Raw genomic sequence first — 23,144 nt, forward strand, 5'->3', positions numbered from 1 at the left:
GGTCCCCCTGACTTTCAGGGAACAGAAGGTTATTGTTACCATGGCAATTATTTCCTTTTATGTATGTGTTTAAGGATCTTTGAAGTTCTAAGGAAGTTTGAGGGGTTTTTTTCCCCTGAAAGGTTTATGGCAAGACTCCCCAGACTTGTCCAGGAAGGTCAAGTCCTGTAACAGCATTTTAAGAACAGCAAATATTTCTGCAAAAAGCAACTTTTATAATCAAGGAGGTTTTAATGGTGAATTCTAAGTATTCAAACATTAGCTGCAAAGTTCTTCTATTTTTCTCATTTATGTCGAATTAATGCAAGCTCTAATCTTTCAGAAGAAGCTTTCTGATAAAATGCCACATAATTTCCTTCTGTGGAGTCATTCTCCCAGCTGGCACAGAATAACATCCATTACAGAGTAGACATTTAATTTGCACAGTGTGTGCAGACACCCACACATTCAGACATTTCCTCAAGTCTTTGTTTCAACTCACCTATTTACAATTTTATGAACTTCAGTCTTCCCATCATTTTTTGGATGTTCTGGACTGACAGGTGGAGAAGCACTGAGCCACTCCTGAGCTGACAATGTGTTATCTGGAGACAGATCAGTAAATAATGGATCTTCCTCCAGATCTCTGTGAAATTACATTAGACAAAAACATAATCATCCACAGAATGTTATGGAAGGCAGGAAAACCTCTGGGTCACAAGACAAGCTGTTTTTCTTCTCTGAACAATGAGGATGTTTTCCAGAACATAACAATATCCACATTGTATTACCTAATTAATATGCAGAAATACCAACCTTTGCAAACACCCAACAATCTGAACAACAGATGAGACATTTCTGACTTGTACAAAATTATTACATTAAGTCACTTAAAACTTCTTAGCCACATTTTTCACATGAGAGAGTTCTACCCCAGGACATATTCAAATTATTCTAGATTACTAAAATGGTTTGTATGGCCAGTCCTTACCTTTCCTTGATTAAAACATTAAGTTACAAGAGTTACCTAGCATATATATTGTATGCAGTGCCTCAGTATTTTTTTTATTTCTTTTATGTAGTACCTCAGAAATGTTCTTCCAGCAAAACTGACTGGGAACATAAATGTAAACAAGACACTGAAGTTACTGACTGCAAGAATATTCCCACTAATTGCAATAAAACATGCATAGATTTAAGCTTGGTAAATGCATAAATAAATCGAGACACGGAGACCTCTGAGTGTCTATTGTTCTGCAAAGAGGCTTGTGGTAATTTTACATTTTCTGTTCCTGTTCTAAGAGTTTCCATAAGCAGCTGATGTAGGAATTTCTGTATCACTTTACGGATATGGATTAATACATAGAGCACTCAAATGCTCTCCAGGCTCACTTTTCTTTCAATTACTGAAAAAAACCCTGTTTCGTTCTAAAAATAAAGATCCAAGTTACTTGTTGTGAAAACTTCTCTTAAAAATGAAACTTACACTGCTCCAGCAATCTGTCCATTCTCTACTACATCTTTATCTTCTTGACAGGGAGGCTTGTATTCCATGTAGTTTCTTTCTTCCAAATTTCTCAGAACCAAATTATAAAGAATGTGCTCATTGGGTTTTTGCAAAAGGTGCTCAAACATTCGTAAAGTCATTATGCTGATCTGCAACAGAAAGAGTAAAACTCAATAAACTGATGCACTGCTGCCCTGTGCTTTTTGCCTTTTATCTGCTTTGTCTATCCTAGAATGCTGCAATCACTTACTAACATTATGGAAGGAAACAAAAATCACAAGAAAAAACAGGACAACCTGATGCTACATGTGGTATTAAGAGTTCACATACATTTGAAAATCAAGATTGAAATGCTTTTTTCTTTTTCTGTAAAACTGTTCTGAAATCTGCCAAAATAACAATACAAAGAACATACAGAGAACTCATAATTTAGCTTTCTGTTCTACAGTCAGATCCATGCTGGAAGATGGTTATCATTGTGCAAATGAGACCCACACACAACAGGACCTGTAGTAATAAATATCCAGAAAAAAAGATACTGTGACTAGGTCTATAGGCTAAGATTTTTACATGGAGATGTTATGTAGGCTTTTAAAGGAACATTGACTTCAAGCAATACAAAGACAATTTTTCAAGACTGCTTGAGAGTGCTTAGCTTCACAAAGATAACTAATTTACAGAGATAACTCATTCTGACAGGGTGAGCAGGTAGGCACACTGAAAAAATGGATATGAGAAAGCACAGATTTGTATTCAGGCAAGATTGGTTTTTATCTGAAAAAGTAGAGGGCTGAGGTTGTTCCATGGAAAAAATAAAACAAGCAGCTTCTGTGGAGGAATTTCACTGAAGTAAATTATTTAATTATTTTAATGATGCTGTGTGTAAAGAGCTTAAAGTTATCACATCATCTTTTAATTTGCATTGCATATACTCTCTCACAACATTTAGTTCATATAAACCACAAATTTTTATCTGCATTTTATGTGATAATAAGACAGAATTGAGACAACATGGAAAATAACAGCAACAAATTAAAATGCAATTACAAAAACTCAGTTCACTCTATCTTATAGACAAGCAAATCTAACTCGATAATCACAGTGGGCATGCAAATCCACCAAAAAATCTTTACCAAAAAAAAAAAAAAAAAGAAAAAAGAAAAAAAGAAAAAGAAAAGAAATATGCTAGCTGGAGAAAACAGCTTGACTTATTTTTTTAAAAGGAATTTGTAGGGCTGGGAGCCAGAATTCTTTTTCTTGGCAAAAAATGTTACTTGACACAAATATGAAAGTTCTCACAACGGTGCCTTTACAGAGTGTCCACACTCCAGAAGTGGCCAGCAGACATTCCTGTGTCAGATCAGCCCTCACCTCATCAGAAATGTGATCACAGTGCTCGATCAGCCTGTGCCTCAGTGGATGCCTGTTGATGTCTGCCAGAGTTTCTGGCTCTCTGTGCTCTCCAAGTATGAAGTACACCAGCTCCTGCAGCAGGACATCCGAAGTCACCTGACGGACAATGCGGTGCAATAGCGCAGTTGACGTGAGGATTCCAATCTCTGAACTGAACGAAACATTTTCACATCAGATATGGAGGAGATTTCTGCCCCCAAAACCCAGCCTGTTTCAGATTCTGTTCTGCTGTGTCTTGTAGGATTGCTACTCACGTTTGCATCAGCTGAGGTTCCATAACATCAATGAAGAATCGTTCCCGCACAGCTTTTGCCATAGCAACAGCAGTCGTCTGAAACAAAAGTACAAAATGGTGTGTCTCAAACTCAAAGCTAGGAAACAACTGGAACTACTTATTTTCTGAATATAACTGTATCATCTGAACACATTTCAAACCTTTTGTGCTTCTTTGATGAGTTGATCACAGTAGTCAAACCAAGAAAGAAATGAAATCAACGCTCTTTTCCCTGGAAAAGCAGATGCATCTTCTTTGTGGCTATAGGAATCCAAGCTAGAGCACACAGAGAGAAAATATTTATTTAGTCTACAAGTAATTGAAGAATCTTGGACTGCATTCTTATTGAATCTAACAGAATAATTAATGACCTATTTGTAATGAAGGGAACATTAAAAAAGCTTTTCTGCTGGTCTCTATGGATGTGGCAGTGCTGTCACAACACAGTGACAGTGCATGCTAAAGAATATACAGCACAGGAACTCTGGTTAAATGTTTCTGGAGTCAGAAGGGAAAACTGATCACCAAGTCTGTTTTCCCAGGAAACACAGACCACAGAAAATGAATCAGTAACTCCTGTAGTCACAGAACCATAAAATGAAGGCAATTGCTCTTCTCTACTCTAAGCGACCTCAGGCAAGTCAACCAAAACCACACAGCGTATACCTGAACTAGACTGTGTCTTTCAGAAAGAAACATCTATCTCAATTTAAGGGCTCTAAGGAATAACAAATACACCACCTGCTTTGGTAAAAAACACCACTGTTTATTTATCCCACAATTTAAAGCTGTGGGTTTTCTCCTTCCAATTTCAAACTCAAACCACCAGAAATTCTGCTAAGCATTTTGCAAATACCTACTTTCAGTACTAACAGATCAGGAGGAATTCATAATAATGGAGGCAGAGTGGGGAAGATACATATTCTAAGAATCTAAATTACAAGCAGTTAGGATAACAGGTATGTATCTTTTGCTTCATGCTGATGATTTATACAGTAACTCTTTCCTTCTTCTTTTTTTGCTGCAAAAATTTTGCAACAACAGCCTGTTAACATAGATCCTTCCTGCTCCTCAAAGCAGCTTACAGTGACCCCTCTGTGTACAGTGAGGAGTTTATGCTTCCTAAATCCTTGACATCTGCATGAGAACATAATCCATACCTTATACTACAGTGACACCACTATAAACTGCTGATGTAATCCAGTGGAAAAACTTGACCCCTGAGGAATCTCTGCCAGGGACTGGCAGGCAGACCTGGCCCCATGTCAGAAATCACATGTACACTCAACACCCAAAATGCACTAGTGTGCTGCAGCTCTGTCTCAGCTCTACCCTTAAGGCTTTAGCCTCTGTGTGTGTGTGAATATTTTATACACATTATCTACCTATCAAATTAGTTTCAGGGAAGGGTGTAAAGTCACTTTGAGTATTAAATATAAAAATAAGATTCTTACCCCCAGTTAATTGCCTCCACTGTTTCAATGTCTAAGGGATCCAGTGACTGAGGCAAGGCTTTGTAGAGGGTGGCCAGCCTGTCTGTCAACAATTCACATAAACAAGTGCTTTGAGTCAGGCACTTGGCAGCTGCTGGTTCTGGCAAACTCACCAAAAGCATGAGACCTTCACAGGCCTTCACTGCTATCCGGCCGTCCTGGCAGAAGGGCATGGAAGAATTAATCAGAAGGTGAATGAAGGTCACTGGAAATCAAGAAGTAAACACCTCCCAAATAAAACCTCTCCATTCCCCCACAGTGACTGGATGCATTTATTTTTGTTGTCTTTTCAGTCATTAACTCTAGTGAATTTGGATGCTACAAAATGAAGAATCTCACCTGATTTTGTGTGAAATACAAGAATTCCAGCTGCAGCCTTCCAGCTGACAGAACTAGAGCTGTAGGTCAGCTTGAGATCAAGATACTAAATCCTGTAAACTACTCATGTAACAATAATGAGGTACAGTGGTAGACTTGGTTTTCTGCCCTTAGCACTGCTGCAGTTATTATAGGCTTACCCAAACCTCTTCTAATTTTTCTGAAAGAACCTAAGTCTGAATTTGAGGATTGAGCTGGGTAAGACATACAGCAGACTTTTTAAAAAGAAAACCCACTCCTAGAGATAGCTCACTGCTCTTACAAAGACAGTGGGTTTGGTTAAGTCATAACAATTGAAAGCAGTTTTAAAAGCATTCTCTTGTGATATATTTCACATTCTGTTTATCCTGTGTAGCTTTTCTGTGAAACATATACCACCCTATACAAGTTTCTTAAAAAACAACTTACATTACCCTCAACAAGCTTAATTTTCTAAAACAGTATTTTTACTTTAATCAGATTTGCAAAGAAAACCACCAATTTACAAAAAATGCCTGCAAAAACCCTCATTTCACTTTTTATAGCTAAAATGCAGTGTGTTTATTCACTCCCTCTGCCCATTTCACACAGCATCCAACTATTTCATTTTATCACACAGATGGAAAAAAAAAAAAGAAAACCAAAACCAACTCACAGGACTTTTAGTGAGGTTTAGTAGAGAATTCACTAAATTATAATCTTGATTTGGACAAGCAGTGGAGGACTCAGGTGATGATGTGACATTGAGCTCATCCAGACTGAAAGAGAGCTCCTCTGCCTGCTGTGGGAGCTCATCTTCCTTCTCCATGAGCTCGGCTCCGGCAGCACCGGGCGTCTCCTCAGGCTGGCCAGGCTGCCCCGTGTCTGTTGTCACAGACTCGTGGTCTTTTATCATGTCTTCTGTGATTACACTTGCTGATCCTTGGAGAGCCATTGCTTTCAACTTATTCTGCAAAGCATTTTTTGGAATTACACAGCTGAAATTACTGTTCATCCTGAAGCAGGGGTTTACTAAAAGCAATTTTTTTAACATCAACATTTGAAGTAGTCAAGGCTGGATACAGTAACCATGTAAAACATAAAGGGCTCTGGTAGCGTGGGTGTTTTATAAACCCAGGACACTTTTAAATCTGCTTAAATTTCTCTTAAGCTCTATACATTTTGCTTCAAGGCTGAATATGCCATTTACAAAAGGATGGCAGCTTTTTCTTTCATGACTGAAGGCACATATTCATCTCATTTGGCCACAATTTGATAGAGGTTTTTAATTTCTCTTATGGGTGGCACCTTTAGAACTTAGCACTCATTATAAAACATTCCTTTCTGTGTCAAGGCCTCACATTCATCTAATGTTGTAAACACTATTTCCAATTGGAATCACACAAGTAAAATAATTCTAAATTTCTTGATATTTTACCTTCAACAGGAAAGGGAAAGAAACACCTTTTCTGATAGCAGAGTATTATCAAATTGTGTTTCTCAGGAAGAAAAAATTGAGTAGATTGAATGGACAGAAGATATTAGAAGTTAGCATTGGGCACTGAATACTCTGAAAGATCACAAAGAACCTTCTTGGAAGCTCCTAACCATCTCTGCTTTACCTGAAAAAAGGCAACCCATTTGACTTCCTATAAATTTGTCTCCAGTACATAAAAAGGCATTTAAATTTGTGCTCTGTGATAGCATGAAGAAACTCACAGAAAGGCAAGAATTCAGTGTTCTTCTAGCATAAGTGCAGGTGAAGAATACTTTATTGGAATCATAAATTAGAATGCAGCACGAGACATTTCTTTCAAGTGAGAACTGCAGTGAGATTATAAATCAAAACGGTTCCCTTCTCCATGATAACACCAAAATTATTACAAATATATCTCAAGCATTAATAATTTAAAAGACTAACCATTTGGGGTTAATGGATTTTAGTACAGACAAACCAGCAGGGACTGAGCACATGTCAGGTAGCAAACTGGAGAGCTGTTGTCAACACTTGCTCAAGTGCCGTGCATTCATTGTGGGGAATTTGCACTGGGCATTGTGATGCACTCACAGAATCAATTCCCTGGAGAAGCAAACCAGTGGTAAAAGCAGCAGACTGCATGCTATAAAATAAGGATGATCTTTGAATGCAGTAGAAAAATTACTGCTTCAATAGAATTTGGGGATTTTTTGACAGTGTGAAAAGCGCAAGGCTGGCAAAGCAACAAAAAGGTGTCTGTCTGTCTGAACTGAGTTTGTCCATCACCAGAGCTTCTGCAGTCCTTCAGTATCATCCCATCTTCCTCATCTATACACAGAAATATCTGAATCACAACAGTGACCCTTGCAATAGTGGCTGGAATATAATTTGAATCCTGGACTTTGCACTGTTGCTGGCACCACTCAAGCTGCAGGCAGGGTTGTTAAAGGGAAAAGCTTAGTTTTTTCAAAAACTGGGTAATATTCTGTAAAATACTTATTTTATCTTACAGTGGCTTATTACTTCATGTCTGGATTCTTCTGCCATTGTATATTTAGCTAAGGCAGCGATGAGAGAACTAACATACAGAAATGTATGAATACCCCTAGAAATGTGTCCATAGCTCATTACTCTAATGTTGGCAGGTGACACAAAGCAGTTTGTACATTGAACAACACACAGGCAGAATTTTTGTGTGTATTTAAGCTTCCTATTGTTTAATCATGCAATTCTGCAGCTCAGCTGCTCACCTGCCTCCTGCAAAGGTGCAAAACAGGATCCTGAATGACCTAATAGAAAAGGTTACATAAAACACATATTCAATGCTTTCTAAACAGAGTACTCATGAATTCAGCGTTAACAAAGAACAGATAATACAAAATCACACTTTTGTATTTTTGTGATCTGCAAACATCAGTTTTAAAATCTGTAGTGAATGATGCCATATCTAAATTCTGATAGATTTAAAAAGAGTTCTATGAAAACTTCAAGTGATATCACAGCTGATGAGAATCTCTACTTAATTCGTGGTGAAAAATATAAAGGTGACAATTCATAGTACTGAAAGTAGAAGTGACTAGTGAAAATGCTGTTCAATTTATAAAATGAAGGTACAACTATTTAGCTACCATATTAGAATTTTTTCAAGGTGTCAAGAGCAGAAATTGAAGCACGGAGTTAAACGTCCCTTTGCCAGAAACAATCAATTGCAAGGAGTATCTCACTTAAGATGGGATGAGTCAAGTTTACCCTAAAATAAAACTGCGGTGGAGGTGATAAATAAACATTACAATGTATCTTCTTTCTCTCTGCACAAGAACTAGGAAAACTCAGTTAAAAAAACCCGAATACATTAATACCAAAATAAATGGGTAAATAAATAACTAGTATAGGGATCTTAAAGTTTTAAAAAAGTAGGACAAAGTTCTTCAAGTTCTTATTTCCACAACAGATATACCAAATGATACAGTTATGCCACGTAGGCTTATTGGTTAAGCAATATAGGTGAAATATTTCATCTATACTGATTAATCAGTATAATATATATATATAATTTTAAATATAAACCAGCATTCTATCAACAAACTATTTGGTATGGAATCATACAAAGGAAGTGAGTTTGTACACACTCCGTTTTTTTTATGTTCATAAAATCCTGTATAAACTGATTGGAAACAGTCAGAGAAGGAAGCAAAAGTAACAGATACAAACGCTCCCTGGAGAGATCCATCTGCATTTTGTCTTATAAGTATTGGAGATAGAAATGACACACAGAATTCTGTAAATTTACCCTTTCATGTATTTGAAAGTGATCAAGTCACAACAGCACCTCTAAGAGGCCAAATGTGAACAACCAGAATATCCTATTCTAATGAAGCACAATTCTGCACCCCACATAACTCATCTGGAAACAACAATCACAAGTTGTGAAGACAAATGCTTTAGGTTACAATGCCTAGAATAATACTGTGAAGTAACAGGACCTACAAGAAATGTTTGTCAGCTTGCCTCAACTCTACAGCCAGAATTTTGTGAAACCAGAGACCTCTTTGAAACTTGGAATCATCTGTTTCTCCATGTCTGTTTTTTAATATTGGAATCTTACTATTTTGGGAAAGAGCACTTATAAAGTGGTTCTTAACACTGGGGTTCTCAGGTTTGATTGCAAGGGCACTATTTAAGAGGCTTAAACCATACAAATTACACAAATAACACTAAAAGTAATCCTGGTTTAGAATTCTACCATATTTTGCATGCAATACATGCAGTAGTTTGCTTCTGAGTGCTTCTAATGTTTAAACATTAACTTTTCAATCCTTATGCCATTTCTGCTGCTTGTAAAACTACAGTGGATAAAATGGCAATCAGGATAATAATTAAGGTAAAAATAATCTCAAGATGGATTCTTTACTACTGACATGAAAATGATAATCACATACTTAATGGAAAATAACATCTTTTTGCAGTTTAGCAGCCTCTGCTGTCACACATCTTGTAAAATAGTCTTGAAGGAATATTTTTCAGCAAAGTATCACACACTTAATAGAGACGGTGTCACCATAGGAAACAGCTAAGTAGGAGCAAAAGGCATTTCTAAATAGACTGTTATAAACCAAATTTTTTTATGCTCCTTCTAAATAGGAATGAAAGTCAGTCTAGAAACTGTTTATCCTCCCACTCTGATTTCATAATGCCACATGTTAAAGGAGGCAGTAAAGACACTTACAGGCTGTGTTACAGAGAGAAGATGGTGTTGTATTGTAGACTGTGAGCTGGCACTGCAGCTTCAACATATGTGCCACTACCAGATAAGGGCCCAATCCTACAGAACACTCAGCAACTTGCAAGGTTTCAGTGCCCCCTGCAATCTGTCCCTTGGTCCTTGGTCTTCATTGGGATGACAAAAACAACACCCTCACACAGTGTTCTACACTGCAATTCAAATCCCTACTCCAAAGGCACTTTCATTGCAAGGGAAAAGGACCTTGGGCAGGTGTATTTGTAAGCCCTGAATGAAATTCTTGTGGAAATCAGATGTATAAAGTCTCTGGGAGAAAAAAATACTCCAAACGAGAAGACTTCTAGTATCACAGGATAAAAAATAAGAGATGGAATGAAAACTAAGCTATGAAGCACAATGTCATACCAGCAGTTCTTCACTACATTTTGTATGTGACACAGTAAATATACCTGTAAAATTTTGAATTGATTCACTCACCTCAAGGAAGAAGTTGACCAGGTACGGATCCTGTTTCAGCTTTGCACATACTATACAGAGAAACTGAATTTCTTCATTTTCTGTTGGTGTTGCCAGAACCTCACCACACAGCCTGATTAATTTCTGTCACATAAAGAAACAATTAAGATAGAAAGTTATTGCTTTTCTAGGAATAATAGACTGAATTATTTTTCTATATACACACAATTATGTATGAGTATTGACTGGAACATTTGCTCTGGATTTAGACTGCTATGAACAAGTTTTCTTTATTATTTATAACTTGCATTACAGTGGCACTCCAAGGCTCTAATCATCAGCACATTAAAAAAAAACACCTAATACAGCACCCAAGCAATTTCCTTAATTCACTTGACAATGGAAGAATTAAAGATAACATTAGCTACAGTAGAATAAAAAAAACTTATCATGCAAAAATATAGTTTACTTAAAATCTGAACAGTACCTGCACTGGCCTATGCACATTTATGTGGGGAAGAAGAGGTTGCCGTATTCTTCCAAGAAGTTTTGTGTAAAAAGCCAGAACTTGCTGTTTCATTCCTGGAGGACACTGAAACAAAAACAGATGAACAACAACAAAAATACAATAAATGTGGGGAAAATTACATATGTAATTTTTTTCACTTAGAATGGTTAATTAAGGATCAATAATTTAACCAAAAATATTTTTCACAAAGGCATAATCTATTAACATATTACTTTTATCAATATTAACAGAGATCAATAAAAAATGTTGCATCTCATTACTGTTTTCTCTTTCAAATTATTCATACTTCCAGTTAATTGCTTGAGGGCAAACTTCTACTAATCTTTCCAGAAAATATTCCGTATCATTACAGTGATAAGGGTAAATTAACTCAGAATTAATTTGTTACGGGTCATATGTCTTTTAAGGTACTGTGCCACAAAATCCTGCAACTCAGTGAGTCAGTACATACAAAGACAGAATGATAAACTATAAAAATCTTATTACCTACAGAAGGTTTCTTGAAGTCATGAGCAATTAACCTTAGCCAGCTAAAGCGTTTATAAATGCACAGATGGCCCAGGACAAGAGAAAGCTGTTGCTTTCCCTGAGCAGAATATAAATCACAGATAAAATGCAGACCCTTGTTCTACTGTCCCTAATCCACCACACCCTATGAAAGGACTTCCCTATCTCCAGGAGATCTGATAGCCTGTGGGCCTTTATACACCTTTGTTTCTAGCTAAATTCCCCCAAACTTATTTGTTCTACACATTAATAAATGCTGTTAATTTTAAGTAATTTCCCTCATCTGGTTCATGCCTGTCTGAACGTAGCTGAGGTGACAACAGCCTAACCTGGCACTCCTCTCTAAACAATTATCTCTAGATTTTTAATCCCTATTCATTGCTTAATTGTCAAGAAATCCTTTGAACAGCATGGCAAAATATGAACCATCAGGGCACATCCACAGCAATGTGGTAAATCTAACTGACTGCTGTGAAAGGGAACTATTCAGTTTGCACCAGATCTTTGCAACATCTTGCAAGCACTGAACTGTGTGTTTACTTCAGATGTATCAACTCACAAGTGGCAAAGTGTAAAGACAGGCTGTACAAGAATTGCCTGTACAGACATATTTGTATGAGCACAGAATGACTTCTCTCAACTCTTAGAAACACACTACTAATTACCCGCTTCACATATGTCACCATTTCATCTTGGTTTCTTGACAACATTTAGAGATTACTGAATGAGCTGTATTTCTGAGCAGTTATCTTTAATACAGTAGTGTTGTGGTTTTAAGCCCAGCTGGAGCAGGTATTTTAGCATGACTGTAGGACAGCTGGTACAGTAACAAGTACTGCAGATCTCTGGCTCTCCCAGAGAAAGGAACGTCTCAGAGTCAGACAGCCACTGTCCTGTGTTGCCTGTTTATGTAAAATCGATTAAAAACCCATGACAATGTGTAAAAGATTGACTGAGAAGAAAACCCTGGAGAGCTCCATTAATCCTTGGAACAGGATAAACCATGCCTCCCCATCTGCACTGTGATACATAACATCCTACCACAAGGGCTGCCACGCTAATTCACCCCATGATCCACCCAACCCCACACATTTTAGCTCAGAAGTCTGCCAAGAAACACAAGGATGGACCAAGACCACAAATGTGTGCCACAAAGCAGACATGAAGAACCAGACAACACTGCCAAGGTATGAAAGCTGTCTGGGGATCAACTCTAATTAATGCTTTCTGGTATCAAAATTTTTCTGAGCAATAGCTCAACACACTCAGAAAAGTTAATTGAAAATTTGTATTTAACGCAGCACTTTTCACCCAAGAATCCCCCAACATTTACAAAGGACAGAGAGGGATAATACTGTCTTGTAGAAGCCAGAAAAACTCTAGACTGAAGAAAAATGTTTCTCCTACTTCTAGTTTCATCATCAGCATTATCAGAGTGGTGAGTCTCAGGGTTCTGTCTCAGCCAGCACCTCGGGGGTTGTCTCACCCTGATCCCACCTGTAAAAGGCTGTTATTTGTAAAATGCTGGCAATATGGTCATATACACTGGGATATTTGTAATATAAGCAAGCAGTTCTTTGCTAGTTAAGTGTCCCACACTACCACCTACTGTAGAACTTGAGTCTCTATCACAACTAGGAGCTCACACAAGAGGTGATATGTTCTGCTGAGAGATACATACATCAGCTTTTCCTAGTGTGTAGAGTGTCTCCAAAATCTTGTGATGTAGCAAATATTCCATACATGGTCCTGTTTCACCCGATTCCCTCTCATTTTCTTCTTGAACTAGAATATCCAACATCTGTTCCAGGTGAGAGGGAATGTTGGTATCAGTCACAGGAGCTTTGTCATCTAAATAAAATAAATAGGCAATTAAGAATGATTTAAAAATTGCCCTCATATTTAAGTTCAGTTCCAAATTTAAGACTTATAAATATGACATCCATTTAAAGAACTTTATGTACACTGCAAAATTTTTAACATGTCTTAATGAAAACTTTCAGAACTGTATCTGAACATGTACACTAGAATATACATTGGGCAGATGAATCTGACCTTGCAATGGAGAATAGGTGCCAAAATTCAAAACAAGCATTAATTACACAGTCAAAAAAGAAAAATTTCTACTGCCAGAGAGCAAGGCAAGGTAGAGAAAGGCACAACTCTCAATCTTCTGTTTAGTATGCACTAAGTTTTGATGTCTTCCTCTTTGACCCTTCATAGAGTATTCTCAAAGCTGTGAATGGCTTCTAACATCACTTTAATTTGCAGCTGATCAGTACCTTTGTCAACTAGGTAACTAAATAAATGGCTTTTCTGCTGATCATGATAAAGAAAATTCAAACTCTATGCTGTTTATTCTCCAAAAGCTTTTACATTTCTCTTTTGTACTTTCTGCATTGAAATAGAATTCTGTCAATCTTTATGAAGGAAAGGCTAAGATGTTGATTTTATTATATTAAAGTAATGAAACTGCAGTGTATTTAGGCCACTGGCAGTAGGAGCTGCCATTCACATATTGTAGAACATATTCACATATCAAGATTTTCCTCTTTTATTTTTTTCAGCTGAATTCTACTTGAACAACAATCCTAGGGAAATGGTTACTACTGTTTATGCAATTGTCTAAAAATAACTTGTCACTTGCATGCAACTGGCAACAAGGATCACACAGGGAAACTGCCACGTCACAGTGATTTTGGCCTCTGCCACAACCTCCAGTTAGCCTGGAGTGTTTTGCCTGAATTTCCTACACATAATTCTGCTCCTACTGCAGAGGACAGAAATATGTCCACCAAGTGGAAGCTTGTTTTTCAAAAGAGTTCTGAAACTCTGGGACAGAGGTCAGCTTTTATTCTGCTCCACGACACTGCAGGTGTCAGTTTTCCCAGCCACCCAGTCATTTCCACCTTTGGAAACATCACATAGTGTTCCAAAAGATGGGCATTTGGAACTAAGGGTCATGTTGCAGTTTTACGAGTAAATATTGATATAAACAAGATCATCAGACACAAACACAGATTCAACAGCTCTTCCAGCAGAAGGTCAGAACTAATATGCTTGAGGAAAGCATGGTAACATTCACTTTTAAAACATAATTGTTTTGTAACTAGGGCCTAAATTTAAAAATTACATGCTGCATAATTGTTGAAAAAAACCAAACCAGGGAAAAGTTTAAAAACAAAGTACCTACAGCTATATTTCATCTTAATATCCATTTTAAAGAAGAGCAGTATAACATCTGAGTCAGGCTTAACAAAACTAGTTGACTATGCTATCAAAATACTTTACACTGAGACAAGACACTTTAGCAAAAATAACTAATACTGAGCACATGGAATCCATCTTTGTCTGATAAAATCTATGACCACAAAATTACTTTTTCTAAAATCTTGCAAAGAAAAAGAAAATCCCTGATGCAAAGCAACAGAAATGTTAACAGCAGGGGCTGCATTTCTGCAGCTGTCTGTTTAGATTAAACAGAGAATGTGAAGGCAGAAACTGGGTCAGATGTAAAAAGGTGGAGTTCTCTACATGGTACTCAGGAAAGACTTCAACCATTTTTTGTGCCTATTTTTACAGGTAGAAGTACATGATATTTTTAATTACCAGTTATTATTGTTGGTATTTTGATTAAAGACATGGCTCATTTTAGTATTTCTTAATCTTTACTTTTTAAAAACACTGGAATTGTGAATTCTAGTTTCCACAATAAAAAGACAAACCCAGAATGCTTTCTTCTTTTACCTGAGGTCTCTATGTAGTAATGGGTGATTGCTTTCCAGTGGTAAACAAAATCTTCTTGTAACGGAAGGGAAGGTGCAAGCTATGGGGGAAAAACACAACAAAAACCAGTCAGAAATAGAATGAACACACTTGCTCAGAGCTTAAATTCAATTTTATCTTATACTTGGAAGTGCTGCAGATAGCACTACAATTGTTACTCTCTGCTCTTTTACCTTTAACAAGGACAACATTCATTATTCATGGCTGAGCCCCATGCCACACTGCCTGCCTTGTAAACATCAGTAATAATCTCTGTGATGTCTCTATCACTAGACAATCTATTTGAAGCAACAAAAGCAATTGCTCCTACAGCAAAGCAACACTAGAAATGTATATTTGTATTGTTAAGACCACAGTTTTGTCCTGTAGGAAAAAATCATATTCTTTTACATCTGCTCTTGATGCCTTCTTCCTTTTCTGTACACTCTGTTCTTTTCTCTCCGTCTGCTCCCTAAAAAATACCAATTAGTTGCTTCATCCAGTTTTTGCCATGCCTTTTTTCCTGTCAGCCACAACTTTTTTTAAAAGATCTTTGTTCAGTTTTAAGGTTGGGTTTGGTTTTTTGGGGTTTTTTTGCACATTTTTGGTTTGTTTCTTCAGAGCTTGGCGGGTTGGTTTTTGTTTGTTTTTTTTAAACAAACATGTTTCTTATTTCATTTCTGCAAGAAAAAGAAGCTTCTTTTTTCTTGGAGGAGTTTGGGATGGCTGGCTGGGTGTGAGCAGCATCCAGGAATAACACTGTGCAAGAAGGAAACAGCCCCCCACGCAGTCACCATCAGCACTGCTCCTTCCCCACTGGGACACAGGTGGCCTGTGGCCCATTACACCACAGGCAGCCTGTGAGAAAAGGACCACAATCATTTCACCACTCTGCTCTCCAAAATGAGAGCTGAGACAAGCACTGAATTTGTGCCCATGAATGTTCTGAGCTGGTAAAATCAGGAATCCAATAGGGAAAACCCCAACCATTCAATAGGTCACATAAGGATCTGTTGTTATTGAAGTCTAATCCTACTTGCTAGAGGCTTTTTTTGGTTTTGAACCATCAAGTCCTCAAGTCATTCTTTTACAAGCCATCCCAAAACAGGGGATTACCACTTGACAGGATGGCAGCAATGAGCCCTGTAGGCAAACAGAAAGAATCCCAAGTATAAACTGGTGTGTCTGTTTTGGAAGGATAAGGAGTTGAACCATCCTGATAGGATATGGAGTGCAGTCCTTCACAGAATCTCAAAGGGGCTGAAGTTGGAAGGGGCCTCTGGAGATCATCCAGTTTAGTCCCTGTGCTGCAGCACAGTCACCTAGAGCTGGCTGCTCAGAAGCATGTCCAGATGGCTTTTGAATATATCAGATAGAAACTCTACAGCCTCTCCAGGAACCTGTGCCAGGGTCAGTTAACCTCACAGGGAAAGGCTAACTGAAGGAAGTTTTCTCCCCAGGAGCTACAGATACCACATTGGAGACTAGTAACTCTGAACTGCTCTAGTATCTCCCCATAGGGTCTAAAATGTGTTGTGCTGTCTCAGTTCTTGGGCAAACAAGGGCTTAGGGGCACAGGGCTCTTTGCTGGGTGGTGCTGGTCTCTGAAAAAACCCTGGATGTTTTCCACCTCAGTCTTTCTTTGCCTTGAATTTAATGACACTTAAATTTATCTTGGTGAAGTTGTAAAGCCCAGCATATGACAAGCATGCCATGCCAAGACCAGTGCAATGTTAATTGTTAATGGCCCTTTGCACACAGGACTTTGAAATGCAAGACTCTGGAAAAGCAGTGGTGCTTGGCAACTATCTCTGCCTGCATCCCGGGTGGAAATGTGCCCTTGGAAATGGCAACCAGGAAATCAAACCGACAGTGCTTATCCTTTCCCTGACAGGTTGTGCACCCACTGAGTCTTCCACAGCTGGACACTCAGCAGCACATCAGCACAGCAGCTACCACAGAGTATCTGAACACCCCACACTACACAAAACCAGTTCATTTTACTGTGATGTTTACTAGGTTATTGAAATTCAGAAGAATTGAGCGTATCATATTGTGTATCGTGCTCTGTATGTCACACTAGCTGCACTAGATGTGTAGTTCAAGCAATGTAATGATTATTTCTGTAAAAAAAAAAACTGTATCAAAACCTAAACCAGCTGATGAATAACCCAGAGACAACTTTTGAGGAACACAGGCCTCTCAGAACACTCTATTTCCAAAGTAACACATGATAGATAACATTAAAGATTTATCCTTGGCTGATGTGATTTTCCTCTCCACTTCTTCTCGGCTCATCTGCCTCAAGATGAATTTAGTGCCTCTGAGCAATGCCAGGAAAAGGATTTCACTTCTCAGCACTGTCAATAATTTATCCACCATGAGAGAGAACTGTGGATATAGACATTCTCCCTCCCAACAAACGCCTCTAGGGACTCTTCTCAGAGGTAAAAAAATAATTCAGGGACAGGTCCTGCCCTTTCAAATTAAAATGCCCAGTGATTTCAGAGTCTTCTCTGGTCAGGACTGCAGACATAGCAAACAGAGATAACATTAACACGTGTGTGCACCTGGGCAGTGCAGCCTATCGGGAACACATCATCAGCATAGCCACCAACTGGAGATGTAAACCCAGGCAAGACTGAGATAAGTGTTTCCTGATCAAAAACCTCAACAAAAACCCACAAGAAAACAAGTAAACAAACAAAAATAAAATAAAATAAAATAAAAACACACACAAAACCCAAGGAATCCTCTTCACTTAGTTATTCAGACATGAAATCAAGGTAAAGAGCAAGACCAAGATACCAGTTTATATGTATACAAAGCCAAGCACTGGAAAGCATTAGGAAATTATAACACTTGGCTGAGATGCTTTAACCCTACTAGGACAGGTAGTACTAGTATGAGGTTATAGTTTCTATTTTAGGATGCTATCAGCTAAGATTAAATATTATGTTACAGCAGCCAGCTTGAATAACCACTCTATCAATGTAAGTGCTCATATTTGTATGGAGATTCTGAAGTAAACCAGAATTCCTTGTGAAGGCCATTAACTCCTGCTACTTGTCTAATTTGAAGGAGTTACCTTAAAAATGCATTTCTCACCATTACAATAGCTGCTTAGGGCATGGTGCTAATAACACCAAGATTGTGGGTTTGATCTCTTTATGGGCCACTCATTTAAGAACTGGACTCGATGGTCTCTGTGGGTCCCTAATATTCTGTGACTCTGTAATTAATCTTCATGTAATTAAGTATGTTCTTAGTGATTCCTAATCTCAAAGAGAAGTTCTCCTCCTCTGGGGAAAAAAATCCCCACGATTTTCAAGCCTGCAGTGTAGGTGTTGGTATATGAAATAGCTAAAATTCACTGAACACCACTGAACTGCAGCCCATCGGAGCTGCCACTGATTAGCAAGATCTTCCATCTGGTGGCCAGCTCCAGCTGGGCTTCCTGGGAGTGAGCTGAACTTAACACATGCTGCCTTCTCCTTCTGGTCTCAGTATGTGACAAATAATCAAAGCCCACTCCTTTCAGGAAAAGCGCTGTTCTCAGGAGAGCGACAGATCTTTGACCAGAACTACAGTCTGCTCATGACAAAACCTGTCCAAAATACAATTCCACATGGTTTTCCAAAGCACACAGAATTTGTGTTTAGGCAGGGAGAAAAAAAATAACATCAAGAGCAAAGAAACATATATATGCAGTACTTAACTGCAACTCTTTTGTGTAAAAATCACTATAGCATTTTTCATGTGTGTTTTTCAAAATGTAATTCAATACTGGAAAGGATGGAAACATCAGAAGATGGTGATATGCCTTGATATATTTACAGCAAATTCACAAAGGAAAAAGAACACTGTATAAAAAAATAACAGGTACTGTCTGGTCAGATGCCAGAGAAAAAAAAGAGAGCAGGAACTGGGTCAAAGAGAAAGGAAGGGGAAGTGCATGCACACTCCCCTGACTGACACAGTCACTTGATGTTTTTCTTCAGTCTTACTACTGTACCAGTGTGAATGGTCTGAGAGAAATTGTGAAAAAGGATTAATGCTTGAAGGTTTACTTGATCTTCAGTTGACGAATGCACAGAGCTTATAATAGGCACTGCTCTCACATATAAAATGAAGACTGCACATACTTGCAAGCCATGCATTAAATTTTGTTAGCTAATTTGTTAATACTGACACAACATTAAAACAACAAGTAATGTAAAGTCATTATATCTAATAAAGGGGGTTCAAGAGGAATAAATTCTGTTATAATCAGTTATGCAGTTCATGATTTTGAAGCACTGCCTGTACCAAGTGATTTGGTTTCTTTCAAAGCTGAGTTTTGCTTCAAAATATAAACAGAAGCTACTTGACTGTAGTATAGTAATGTAACAATGTCAGAGATACTGTGCAATAACGGGCTGGTAGAGAAGGGGTCTCAAGAATGTGCAGCAGGCACCAAAATCTTCATTCACTCAATTGCATAGTACAAATATTCCTGTTTGACAGTAAATTGCAAAATTCAACCCAACCAAAATTATATTTTTCCTGCAAGATACACAGCTCAAAAACATCCTTTGAACTGAGTATCAAGGTGAAATATCCAAAAGCCAAAATCAAACACAAATGAAAATCCTTTGAACACTGAGTGGCCACTTCACAGACAAGCTATTTTGTCTAGGGAAACATGAGTGAAAAGCACAAGATAAGAGAAAAATAAGTCTAACTTGCTGCTGTTATTGTACACTACATTTTGTTGTTGCTGACAATGTAGTGCTCATGGATAGCCCTTTGGGATGAAAGTATATCAGAAATGCATAGCAAACAGAAAACATCTTGAGGACAAGCCATATATAAACTGCCACAGATTTAATATGAACCCCATGAAGCAACAGCATTCCCATTCTGCCCTGAAGTAACAGAACAAAGACAGCAGTCCTATCCACCACTCCCACTAACACAACCAGCACATGCAATTTAAGCATCAATTTAAGTATGCTCTGTTGGCAGGGTAACACAGTAGTGCTTGCTCATCCAGATGCTGCAGAGAAATCCAAAAAGTGAAAAGTATCTAAAATATTGGCAGGATTGATGTAAGATAAGAGGTGGTAAAAAACCAGAATTCAGTGGTAATGAAAATCAGGAATATGGTTTCAAACACTTGGGCAATTTAGTCAGAAGAGACTGAAAGTTTTGAGTTATTCAAGCAGAATCATAGACAGATTTGGGTTGGAAGGGACATTCCAAGATCACCTAGATCCAACCCCACTGCCATGGGCAGGACATTTTCTACTAGGCCATGTTTTAAGTCCTATCCAGGCTAGTCTTGAACACCATCACAACCTCTCTGGGAAAAAACCTTGGTAAGAAAAAACCTTAGTAAAAAGCACCTTATGTTTGCCTCAAGCACAGTCCTGTCACAAGGGCAGTCAGTTCAAGAGTGATACACTGACAAGTAAAAGGCAAATGCTGCCATGTCTATCAGACTGTCAACCTTTGGAACGCCTCGTCAGAGTTCAGAGGGATGGCATATTGAGGGTAAGATAACAACGATTATCTAATAGCATGGGAACCCTTTCTGTTTAAATGCATCTCTCTAGAGTGGGCCCTGAGGCAGAGCAGGAGCATTACATAAGTGATGTGCAGGAGAAAGGACAGGGCAGAAGGGCTACCCAAACTACTTGGATTTAAGGACTCCCACCCGTGAAAGCTAAAAACCCAGGCTTTTCAAGAGTATTTAAGTGTCCAGCTCAGCTGAAAACTGTACAGTTGCAAGTCTACCTACTCTGGGGTAGGCACCCAAAACTTTTGAGGACTGATACCTTAATTACTAGTTCCATTGCTGATATACAGGGTTAAGAATCCAATTGAGGCTGCCTACATTATACTTGCTCCCCAGCAAAAACAGCAAGCAAAAATGATGTTCCAAATTCTCTTGGTTCTGAAAACAGCAAGCAGCATCAAAGTGGACTGAGATAATATTTAGTACTTGTAACAGTTTTCATTTCCCCATAGCAAAGCTAAGCCAACCACATCTTTTTACTACAGGGAGAATGAAACAAAGCCACATACAGTCCCCAAACCGGATGAAAATTTGTATTTCTAAGTTCTGTCTTTGTATTAGTGGGTCAAACTTATAAAGTAAGAACCATTCTTAGTATCCTTCTGCTTTTGCAATTCCATGTTTCATTCCTAGTAAGTGGTGCTCGGTATTTGTCACAATCTTGTAAATGCAACAGTGCAGTATTTATCAGGAGATTCACCACGGTGGTGGTAGCAGGATGAGGCAATTTTGAAAGAGACACCAGAATTGAGCAACAACAAACAGCATGTTGTTGGATAGCACTCACTTGCAAAATGATGGTATCAACACGTTTCTGTACCTTTGTTTGGATTTTTTTTAATGAAAAAAGAGCATCTAGTCCCTATCTCTACTGTTCTCCTGTTCCATTCAGCTCGTTTGTTTTTCCTATTTTTTACTGGATCCCAAATAAATGCAATTCTTTTTGTTTATTTTTTGCACACATCAATAATGTAAACACTCCCCTAATAATAACTTCTATTAGATCTCTCAAACTGGCAGGCCTGAAGGAACACCTTCTCCTCCACTCCTGCATCTCAGTCATCCACTCTTATTTCTGTTATTCAAAATGTGGCACAGCTCACCACAACAAACTTTCTTCAGTCAGGCAGGCACTAGTTTCTGTTTCCTCTCCAATGAAAGCACTGTCTATTGAAGGCATTCACATGCGGTCAGAGTGTTTTCAAATAAAACATTTCATCATTATTTAAAACATTTATTTATAAATGCCACTACACCATTAAAAAAGCAAACTAGAAACCCGCAATTAATGAATACGTGCTTAACTTTTAAACCTGAATACTCCAGCAGAACTACAGGCTCACATAGACAGGTATATGCCCAAGTGCAGCATTGAAGCATACATTAATGCACAAAGGCTGCCCCTCAGATGAAGCAGGATATGGCATGCAGGCACTTATTTAAATCATTTGGATTTGGCCTGCAAGCCCTTTTTACAACCATTTCAACATTTTTTCTTCAACACTTTCCACCTTCACTTCTTTATTTCACTGCCGATTTGTATCATCTCTTCACACTCACGTCTCCTGGATGTGCTGGCTTACTGGGAGAGGTGCTGAAAGGCAGGGAATTCCTACCAAGACCCCGCCTAACCGAAAAGCAAAAAATAAGCGGTGTGTCCAGGCAGTGCCGAACGCGGCCTGCAGCAATGGCAGCTCGCGAACAGGCCCCGCTTCCCCTGTCCCCGCCAGGGAACCTCGCTGCACACACAACCCCGCGCCCCCGGCCAAGCTGGCCCCACACACGGGCACAGAATAAACCAGGGATGGAAAGCGTCGCTTTGGAACTGACAACATCCCGCAGCAGCACCGCTGACGGTGACTATTGTCTGCTGGTCAGTATGAGATGGAAATCCTGGGGAGTTTCCTGATTCCTCTCCTTTATTGTTTGTCTCGCCGAAACAGCAGGGCAACGGCCGGCTGAGGGCCGGGCGAGCGCTGCCCTCAGGCCCGGCGCGGGGCACCGGGGCCGGCAGTGCCCGGCGGTGACAGCCCGAGGCTGTGCCGGGGCCGCCCGGGCTGCAGCCGCTCCCTCCTCCCCCGGCATCCCCGGCTCTCCAGGGCCGCGCTGGGGCGATTCGTTCCCTTCCCGTGCTCCCCCCAGGGCCCCTCCGGGCAGCTCGGCCTCCGCCTCCCCGGCGGCGGCAGGGCCGAGCCGGCAGCGGATGCGCGCCCTGCGGGGCCCCGCCGGCAGCAGCGCCGAGGGCAGCGGGGAAGCGGCACCGGGCCCGGTCCGAGCCCCCGCCCCGCGCCCGGCGCTAGGCCCCGATCGCATCCCCGGCGCAGCGTGGCCGGGCCCACCGGCGGCCTTACCGCCTCCACGGCGTGCTGCAGGATGGAGGTGAACTTGGAGAACATCCTGTCTCGCGACTGCAGCAGCCGCTGCCGAGAGGACCTCGAGAGCTCCTCGATGCGCCGCCGCCGCCGCTCCAGGGTGAGGGCTGCATGCGGGGGCCTGGCCGCGGGGATCGGGCGGGCGGGCGCCGGCGCTGCCTCTCGTTCCCCGGCGGACACCGTGGCACTGACACCGCTGGCTGCGCGGCGGCGGCTGCCGAGGCTCCGGCTGTCC

General features: G+C 39.6%; 1 protein-coding gene across 2 annotated transcripts in view; it reads right to left on the reverse strand.

The window, feature by feature from the left end:
* The window catches only part of FHIP2A (FHF complex subunit HOOK interacting protein 2A), a 33,995-nt gene extending 10,851 nt beyond the window's left edge, over positions 1–23,144 (reverse strand). The window contains exons 1-13 of one of the 2 annotated variants that reach the window (XM_033065881.1): positions 22,889–23,144; positions 14,960–15,038; positions 12,894–13,063; positions 10,664–10,768; positions 10,198–10,320; positions 7,730–7,768; positions 5,679–5,972; positions 4,628–4,824; positions 3,335–3,449; positions 3,154–3,230; positions 2,858–3,050; positions 1,466–1,635; positions 482–625 (exon numbers count right to left, since the gene is read on the reverse strand). In XM_033065881.1, the coding sequence (XP_032921772.1) occupies positions 482–625; positions 1,466–1,635; positions 2,858–3,050; positions 3,154–3,230; positions 3,335–3,449; positions 4,628–4,824; positions 5,679–5,972; positions 7,730–7,768; positions 10,198–10,320; positions 10,664–10,768; positions 12,894–13,063; positions 14,960–15,038; positions 22,889–22,933 (1,751 nt within the window). In that variant the 5' untranslated portion in view covers positions 22,934–23,144. The remainder of the gene's footprint in view (positions 1–481; positions 626–1,465; positions 1,636–2,857; positions 3,051–3,153; positions 3,231–3,334; positions 3,450–4,627; positions 4,825–5,678; positions 5,973–7,729; positions 7,769–10,197; positions 10,321–10,663; positions 10,769–12,893; positions 13,064–14,959; positions 15,039–22,888) is intronic. The other variant, XM_033065882.2, reaches the window with a different exon arrangement.

This window comes from Catharus ustulatus, chromosome 8, assembly GCF_009819885.2.
Source record: "Catharus ustulatus isolate bCatUst1 chromosome 8, bCatUst1.pri.v2, whole genome shotgun sequence".
Lineage (NCBI taxonomy): Eukaryota > Metazoa > Chordata > Aves > Passeriformes > Turdidae > Catharus > Catharus ustulatus.